The sequence below is a fragment of the Cynara cardunculus genome (assembly GCF_001531365.2).
Source record: "Cynara cardunculus var. scolymus isolate 2C chromosome LG 1, CcrdV1, whole genome shotgun sequence".
Taxonomy (NCBI): domain Eukaryota; kingdom Viridiplantae; phylum Streptophyta; class Magnoliopsida; order Asterales; family Asteraceae; genus Cynara; species Cynara cardunculus.
Genome location: NC_037528.1, coordinates 16,866,579 through 16,876,899, shown reverse-complemented (window position 1 = coordinate 16,876,899; position 10,321 = coordinate 16,866,579). Strand labels below are relative to the sequence as shown.

Sequence of the window (10,321 nt, the reverse complement as noted above, 5' to 3'; positions counted from 1 at the left end):
AATTTTTATGATATCGTCAAACATATATTTTATTCAAAAATAAAAACATCATCGCTTTTTCAAAATCACATAAAGCCATATTATAACATCGATTGAGATAAAGAATAAAAAGAAATATTAAAAACACGATGTATCTCGCTGCATTGCGCGAGTACGCTTCTAGTATCAAATAACAAGTGAAAGCTAAATTTGATAAATTATTTGAAAAATATAAGGGTCCGTTTACCAAACATTTATCCGGTAAGTATTTATCGTTAAAATTCAATATTATTATTTACTTATCAAGTAAAATTTTAGTCAATAAAAATGGTTTTTTATGCAACAATTTATCCGGTAAGAGTTGACTGTGGTAAGAGTCATTACCCTCACTTACCGAGTAAGATTTTTTGTTCTTACTATATTCATCCGATAAGATAATATAACTTGGTAAATGCTTACTCAATTAAGTATTCGGTAAACGACCCCTAAGTGTCTCTAACATCGAGGGGGTGATAATTTAGTATCAAAATAAATCGGTCAATATCTATACCAACTATACAGATTAACGTCGGTTAGTAATATCGTATCAAGTATGCAAACTTGATTGTTTTAGAGGGTATAGGAAATTGCATGTCATATTAGTATCATGGTACCGACTTATTTAATTATTTATTAGGTTTTGTGTTTTTTATCTGTTGAATATAAACGTTGTTACTTGAACTAATTTGTTTGAACATTTGAATATTTGCAAATTTTATTGTTTATAATTAAAAACTCTTAAACATCATATATGTATTCGGAAGCTCAAAATGTTACTTAAAATATGAACAAAATGACAAGTTTTCATCTATACAACTTGAAGTTGGTATAAAACCAGTAACCAATATGTACCAGCCAAAAAAAGTCGATATCATTTAAGTTGGTACTAAATATAGTTGGTTGGTACACATTATAAGATTTGTGAACCAATTATAATCAGTTAGTACACGGTATTAGAAAGAAAGAAAAAAAAAACTTTGTATCTTACCAAGTCCACCCCTATTAGTGGTATTTAAGTAAAAGTTCGTTTAAAAGATGCTGAATGATTTGGTACATAATAATTAAGAGATTCTAAATAATCTAATACATAACGAAAAATAGATGTTTGATAAGAGTTTTGTATCGATAGTTTGAATGATATAAAATTATCATTTTAATCATATATATGATTTAATGTAGAATTAAATATGACTTTGATAGATGTTTTGAATTAATATATTATTTTACATATATATAACTTTATATGAACTTAATCATTCAGGAACTTTACTTTTTATGAGATCCATTCTATGTTTTGAATTAAATCGTTTGGTTACTTACTTAATGACACAAGGGTGACTATGTAAATTTCTCTATTTCAATAGGTTACTTAGAAGCTGTTTACCAAACGCTTACTCGGGTAAGTGAACACCAAGTCACATTACCATACCGGATGAATATAGTAATGATCAAAAATCTTATCCGGTAATTGCGAGACAAGGACTAAGAGTCTTATCCAGTAATTGAGGGCGACGACTCTTACCATGGTAAGCGCTTACCGGGTAAATTGTTGCATATGATACTGTTTTGGTGAACAAAAATCTTATTTGGTAAATAAAAAGATAGTGTTAAATTTTACCGGTAAGGGCTTACCAGGTAAATGTTTGGTAAACGGCCCCTTAATGTTCACATACCAAATCTCGCATATTCACAGTATGTTCACAATGGCTTCATTAGGTTCACATGGTGTTCGTAAATGTGAAGTTTAATTGTAGTTTTGTTACATTACTTGGTGTTTGCAACGTGTTAGGTTTAATTTTATTTCTATAAATATCTTAATTAATTGGATTGCATTAGTTGTACAAATAGACATGGTTGCATTTGAAATATATATATATATATATAATATATATATATATATATATATATATATATTGTAACACTCCAACTCTCATTTTGCATAAAGTACATATATTCCTTATAACAAGAAATATAAATATACACATTGGTCTCATATATACACATATTGCTACATATAAAAGTAACTACAAACTTTTTGCTCCCACAAATTCTCAAATACATGTAGATATTCAGCTTCCCAAAAAAAATTCACAGATGTAAATTCACTAACAATTCCTTTCACATCTTCTCTTTTCACACGTGTCCGACCTGTAATGCATATTTAAAAAAAAAATGAGGGTTAGACGTTGTGGTCTAATGAATCAATACTTATTTCTAGATTAATATTATATATCTACTAGAACATTTTTATGTAGTATCAGTAATTTGTTTCATCATCAAAAACATCCTATGATGTACTTTTGGTACATAGAATGATATCATTTGGAGTCACAAAGTCGATTTTTCTGATTTACGAGTGACACTATATAAATCAATGTAAATAGGTTGGTTTTCCATGTCATCTCATGTTAATGTTTTTTAACATCATTTTAAACTTTTATATTATGTTTTCGAATTTGGGAAGATTAACACCATTTTAAACTATTATATTATGTTTTCGAATTTGGGAAGATTAACACAATTTTAAACTTTTATACTATGTTTTTGAATTTGGGAATATTAACACCATTTTAAACTTTTATATTATGTTTTTGAATTTGGGAAGAAAAGAAAGAATGAGAAAAGAAAAGAAAAGAAAAATAAAAGGAAAGAAGAAAATTTAAGTTTTTTATTTGTGTTTTTAATAGAGAAGAGAGAGGAATGAAAAATAATAAAATAAAAATAAATTTTGATATAATTTTTTTTTCCTTTTCCTAAAAAAAATTCGAGAACAAAATATTTTTCTTCCCTCATTACTTTCCTCTCTTTTCTACGTAAAAAAAGACTCAAGAACATAGAGTTAAGGTTAAAACAAACTTTTATGGAATAATCAATTATATAAATTAAAAAACTCATATTGGTGATAGTTTGAGATCTTATTCTTTTTTTAGAGATATAATAGTACATAAGATTTATACACTAAATACTAAATAATAAAGAACAACTATGAAAAAACAATTATAGTTTTATTATTTTAAATATAGATATAAGTTGTACCGTCTTATATGGTTGATAATTTTTTCAAAAGATGAGAGTTTTGTTAGCTAATAACAAAAAAATCTATCATATTCTAATATAAAAATAGAATTCACACGAGAATGGAACAATCAAAAGAGTCGATAAGAGATAAATTATGGAGAATATATCTAAGTTTTTCGAAGCAAGTAGTTTTAGACGTCGGTTTTAGATTAAAAAACTTAGAAAAACATTAAATAATATTATATAATGAACGACAAATTAACATCTTTATGTATTTTTTTCTCCAATATATTTAATTCATACATGTTTGAGTCTTTAATAGTTAATGTAATATAAAAATATTTTCTTGTCATATTAGATACTAATTTTTATGTGTCTTCTATTTACTAATTTTTTTTGAACTGTTATTATATATATTAAAAAATTTTGGCCCCTAATTTTTATGGGCCCTGGACGTACACTCTACCTGTCCTCCCCCAGGAACGGCCTTGATTGCTATTACAAGATAAAAATTACCAAAATACTTTTTAAAAGATTATATATATATATATATATATATATATATATTTTTTTTTTTTTCCTTCCGTTGCTTCAAGCAGGAAACCAAATTAGACACCAAATTTCTTTTTTCTCTTCTAAATCCCCAAATTAAACATAAAGAAAGAAAAATAATTATCCCATGTCTATATTTAAAAGAGGAGGCGGTGGAAACCTATGATATTTTAAACCAATTTTTTAAAACACACCTCTTAACTTTTTTCATGTAACCAAAAACAACCCCAAATTTTCAAACACATCAAAAATCAACCCTAGGTTATATAACACACACACACACACATATATATATATATATATATATATATACATACACACACATACATGTGTATTAATTGAACTGTTATTGGATGAGTAATTGAATGATCATTAGATTGGATCGGTTCAGCTTGTTGGATTATGGGTTGTCATCTCAATAACTGACTAATTCAATTTGGATGTTGAAATTTTGTGTCCGATTCAATCCAAATTATAATTAAATATTTAACTATAGTTGGCAGGTTGTAACGGACAATGGTTGTAGTTGAATTGTACAACTTTCTAGACACCCCTGATTACAAGATATGCTTACAAAGCATATGATTATTTTTGGGAAAAGATTTTAGTTGTCCATTAATGACAACGAGATGTTTTTTAACCGCTCATTAATGACAATGAGATGTTTTGTAACTGTCCATTAATAACAATGTAACTATCCAGGAATTAATCTCGTCATCGAATAAAAACCAACAACAAGATCCCCGATACCAACAAGATTCAAACACGATCTTTCAAACTTATTAACATGTTACTATGTTAGAGCGTCTGACGGTGGTCAAATTAGCCATCAATTAGATATAGGTAACCCATGCATATATACCAATGAATACTAGCAATGAATTTTAAATAAATATGCGTTTAGTTAAATTTTATCCTCAATATATCGGGAATTTAGTCAAATTATTTTCAATTTTTTTATTTTGGAAAATCACAAAGAATATATTTTATTTTTGATTAAAATAAATTTAGTTAGTAATTCTTTTTCAATCTTTTTTTAATTTAAGAAATCATATACGAAATACATTTTATTTTTAATTAAAATAAATTTAATCAATAATCATTTTCAAATCTTTTTTTAATTTGACAGATTTTTTTTTATTTTTAATTAAAATAGATTTTTATATCGATTATCAATCTTGAATGTGATATTTAATATTTATTTTTTATTGCATCAATTAATTTTATTTATATTAAGTTGATTTTTTTTGCATTAGTAGAAAACAACTTTTATTGTGGTAATTTGGATTTTTTTAAAAAAAATTTCAATTTGATATCTGAATTTAAAAAAACGAGATTTGAAATGAAAAATAGATTTTATTGCATTAATTTTGAAAAAAAAAACGAATTTTAGTTTTTTTTCTATAATTATTTTGCAAGTTGGTTATCCAAAATAAGAATCAGGTACAAGTTGGTTTCCCAAAAAGACGATTTTGAAAGTTAGTTTCCCAAAATAGGAATCAAGTGCAAGTTGTTTCCCCAAAATGACGATTTTGAAAGTTGGATATTTTTCGGATTTTTTTTTCACTATTTTACCACTTTAACTAGTTGTACAAGTCATAAGAATGTATCCAACATGTTTTATAAAAATTCAAGAAGTTATTTAACATGTTTTGAATTGTTCAAGGATTTATTTGTTCCAAAAATTGTCCAAGGACTTATTTGTTCCAAAAATTGTCCAATGACTTATTTAACATTTTTTGGAATGTCCAAGGACTTATTTAACATATTTTGGAATGTACAAGGACTTATTTATTCCAAAAAATTGTTCAAGGACTTATTTAACATGTTTTGGAATGTCCAAAGACTTATTTATTCCAAAAAAAAGTCTAAGGACTTAATCATTCAAAACAAGAAAGTTCATTGATTTTTATTGTACTTTTCCCAATAAAAATGAAGTAAAAATTGATTCCATTTTGATACAATTTTCCCTTTTCTATACATTAAAACATAAGCYTTTTTATGGTCGTCTTCTAGAAAAAAATTGTTTTAGAGTTTCTCGAAACCATAGGGAGTAAATTGATATTTTCAAAACTTGAAGGACCTCTACCGATTTATTTTGATATTTTATCTAGTAGGCCATCCACCCACCCCTAAAAAATCACATTGGGCTCACAAATCGTCACTCTCCCGCACGTCTCAAGTAACTCATCAGCCTCCGCAAGAACTCTGTCAACGATTACCGCAACGACCGCCGCCTCCGCCGCGACAACGGATAAGCCATCGGAATCCGCAACCATTGAGTCCGATCACAAAAGGAAGGAGCCTGGTGATCAGGCCGCTGCCGGAGATCATCGAAGTAAACACAACCACAAGAAGTCGAGAATGTCGTCGTCTTCTTCTTCTGATAAAGTTAGGGCTTCACAYATATTGATAAAGCATCAAGGATCTCGGCGTAAGGCTTCGTGGAAGGATCCAGAAGGTCACATCATCAGCAACACCACCAGAGACACCGCTGTCTCTCAGCTCAAGACTCTCCGCGAGGACATAGTTTCAGGGAAGTCGAAGTTCGAGGATGTTGCATCTCGTTACTCCGATTGTAGCTCTGCTAAACGCGGTGGAGATCTCGGTCTGTTCTAACCTTCAAGCTTTTAGGGTTTTGTTTTTATTATATGGTTAGCAATTCAATACCTGGTTTTGTTAAATTCAGTGGACCGTGGATGGTTAGAACCATATAAACATAGGCATTTTATTAATCTAATTCTTCTGCTGGTAATTGGTATGTAGATTTCTTCAAAGATTTTGGACGAGTTTTGTTAAATGCTGAAWACCTGGTAATGGRAGGCAAATTCTCAATATCATTTACTCTTTTTCCTGGATAAACGAATGCATGCTTGCAAATTAATCACCAAGTAATTRTGATTCACGATGGTGGTTTGGCGATAGTGTTGATGATTAAATGGCAATGGTAATTTGCTGAAAATATTGTCAAACAGAATATAACATAGCATAGAGGCATTAAGAAGGGAGGATAATTTTCAACCAATTAGGTGGGTAAAGTAAAATTTCAGTTAATATATGATTGATTGAATTGGTGAAATAAACTAGGTTATGCCTGTTTGTTTATAGTAAAAAAAAAAAAAAACACAGGATGTGGCAATAACGATTGAAACTACTGATGCCGATAAGATTTTGAAGTGAAAGACTCCAAAGTAATATGGTCTTATGGCCTGGGCACACATATACATTATTGGTTATTTGGTTAGTTCGGAAGAAGTTGGAACCCCTAAATGTAATATGRTATGGAAAAGCCTCTTTCATCCTGTGCAAGGCCCTGCTCACAGGATTTTGTCTTCATTTCTATATTTACATGAAAGTCTAGGCCCAGAACATGTTTTTTGTGTGATTATCACTTGCATATTTTGGGAAGCAAGCTTCTTGTGAAGGGATATTGAATCGTTGTTAGGTGAATTTGAAATTTGAACTTCGAACTTCGTTTGGTTTAAAATTTGAACTTCGTTCATGGTTCATGGTTCCTAGGTAGTGAATAACTATAACATGAGATGCTTCTACTTCTACATTGTGCAACAAGTTCCATAGTGCAGTCTAAAAACTACTTGAATGGAAGATTTTGTTGAATCACTTCACTTATTTCTGAAAAAGCTTTGGTTAAAGGAAAATGCATTGCTTCTCAGCTTCTTCTTCTTTTCTTTTTGGTATTAGAGATGTATCTCTTAGAATGAATGTTTGTACTTGTGTAAGCATTGCTTTCTTGGAAAACATATGCTTTTTTGTGTTCACTGTTAGTTGTTTATTGGTATCAGACAATATGTCAAGGATGGACGTTGTTTCCATCGATTGATGGCGGATGKATTCAGCTTTTATGTTGACTTCTATGACTCCCCAATCTGTTTCATGTTCAGTCATTTGCTCTTTTCTTTCTTATGTGTATAAAAGATGCATGGACAGTGGGAAAAGTTATAAATTTTTGTAGCATCTCTGTCAATCAAAGACGAGTTTCTTTCTTGATATAGAACCATTGGTGTTTTTTGTTGATTCTGCTCTTTCTTACCCTATATGTCAATAAATATTCTATGTGTGGAATAGTTCCTTTTGTAATATGGGATGAAACGTTAYTATGGCAAAAGGATGGCTAAATAGAAACACTTAGGTCCGGTTTGGTTTGTAGCATTGGAATGGATTTGGAGAGATTTGGAATTGAATTCCAATCTGATCCTGTGTTTGGTTTGAAAGATTTCATGGATTTGAAATCCTAGGATTTCATTGAAATCCCATAAACATGGGAATTTCAAAATCCAATGAGGGTGGTTGGTATTTCATGGGATTTCGTAGGATTTGTATATAATAATGGCTTAAAATATATATTCTTTGTAATAATCAATTAATAAAAAGGTAATTTAATAATTTTTGTATAATTTGTTTTTATAATTTATAAATAATGGAATTCAATCCAAATTCTACAAACCGAACAAACCAAAGATTTCAAATCCTTCCAAATGCAACTTCCCTCCAATGCCAAATCCTTCCATGAAATCGAAATCCCTCGAAATCAATCCTGCAAACCAAACAAACACTCATTCTATGGGTTTTCTCTACTTGATAACTTCTGTTGGTTCAGTTGTGGCTTAAACCCACAACAAATGGCATATCTGTTTATTGATTATTGAGTGATTTAAACAGTATCATTTTTTTGCGTAACTTTGATGTAGGTTCGTTTAGAAGGAAGCAGATGCAGAAGCCGTTTGAGGATGCAACATACGCACTGAAAGTGGGCGAGATAAGCGAGATTGTGGATACTGATAGTGGAGTGCACATCATCAAGAGAACTGGTTAACCATGCATTCTATGTGGTAAAGGACTGTTGCTATTTTTCCATGATGAATTCTGTTGTAACTTGAGTTGGGGGATTCTATTCCTATTGTTCATGGTTTTGTCTAGCCAATCAATAACATACATTTGTGAGTCTTAATCCCACGAAATTGATTCACCAATATGGGTCTCAGAACCCCTATTAACCTGACCTTTTAGCAAGGGCAAACAAATCCTTGGTCCTGGTACTTGGATGGCTGCAAATGCTGCCACAATTATTGTAGTTTTTGTTGTTTCTAAATCCATCCGATTGATCCGAGATTAGTTGGTTGTTCGCCATTGTTCTTGAGGATTAGGAAATTACTAAAATTACCTCGGAAAATAAATAAGATTGTGGGTGAAATTCAGCTGTAGATAACAGATTTAAACACAGGAACGATTCATCTTAAGGCCTCACATTGGGTTCAACAAACCTTGAAGCATTTAGCAACTAACAGTTGGAGATCTTAATGGCCAAGCATCTTTTTTTTTTTTTTTTGGTATAATGGGTTCTCTGGCCAACTTACATGTACCTATTAATCCTCGGACCATTACGAATGGCGTAGAGTTGTTGCAGGGAACCTTCATTTTAACAAAAGTTTGGTGGTACTTGAATTCGAACATGGGGATGATGATCATGTGAGAAGTAAATCAATTTGTGAGAAGGCTAGAAACTTTAATATCATATATGTAAGTCAGTCATTTATGATAATTAATTTTAATTTATAAAATAAAGTAAATGGGTAGATTAGTAATTTGATATTCTCATCTTGTATTTAATTAAATTATTTAACAACTCACTCTTTTTCGTATTTAACCTCTCTCTCTCTCTCTCTCTCTCCCCCCTATTTTGTATTACCAAAATTAATATTTGGTGTTGTGAACAATATTGGTGTTGTAAACAATGAGTATCACAGTGTATCTTGTGAATCAACATTAGGATCGCTTATATGTATTTTTTTTTAACAGTGGGATGTTTTTTTATGTATCACATTGTGTATCTTGTATTCACATGGTGTTTGTTGGAATAAGGTTATTTGAAGAGACGATATGTAAGATTTCTAAAATACTTAGAGAGCATCTCCATTGCATAACTTATTCATCAACTTATTATTTTTGCCATGTCAGCTTTCCACTAATTTATTTTAACAAAAACCTATTATTAAAAACCTTCCCCAATAAAATAACCTCTCGCGAAGCTTTTTATTTATTTATTTAGAATTTAACATTTATCCTTCTATTTAAATTATCCTATAAAACCCCCTCCTAAAGAACCATCATAAATACATTGTATATAATTGTCGCACAACGTTTTATTAATCGCTAGTTGTTCATTTGTAATGCCTTCCAAACTTGACATTTTCCTTTTTCTTTCGAAATGAAGTTTGTATTTTTATTAAAAAAATAACAATAAAAAAATCAATTCTTTAAAGAAAATAAAAGATGATGAATATATAATATATTATATGATTTATATATTTTTAAAGTATTCAATATTTGTGTTATTTTGATCGTGTTGACGAGAATTTTTTAATAATATATTTTATTATAAAAACAAGCTTATTTAATTAGATTAACTGATCAAAATGTATTAAGGTTTAAAATAAAAAATTATATTGAAAGGGAGAATAAAATAAAAAATTGGGTGTGAAAAATTAATCCCAATGACCGGTCAAGTATCTCCAACCTTTTCTTCAAAAAGCTTTTTGCTCCGATGGTATTTATTATCCTTAATAGTAAAAAGCTATAAAAGACTTATGCATAGGAGATGCTCTAATATGTTCTCTAATTAAAAATTTTAAATCAAAATTACTAACATTATTAATTTTTTAATTTACCATTTGATATGTGGTTGAGACTCTATGTCACGATTATCACAAATTAG

General features: G+C 29.6%; 1 protein-coding gene across 1 annotated transcript; it reads left to right on the top strand.

Annotated features, from left to right (window-relative positions):
• Nucleotides 1-5,741: 5,741 nt before the first annotated feature.
• LOC112500412 (peptidyl-prolyl cis-trans isomerase Pin1-like) lies at nt 5,742-8,579 on the top strand. The gene is made up of 2 exons (XM_025103910.1): nt 5,742-6,196; nt 8,298-8,579. Exons 1-2 carry the CDS (start codon nt 5,953-5,955, stop codon nt 8,420-8,422), a joined length of 369 nt encoding a protein of 122 aa, XP_024959678.1. The 5' UTR covers nt 5,742-5,952; the 3' UTR covers nt 8,423-8,579.
• The last annotated feature ends 1,742 nt before the right edge of the window (nt 8,580-10,321 follow it).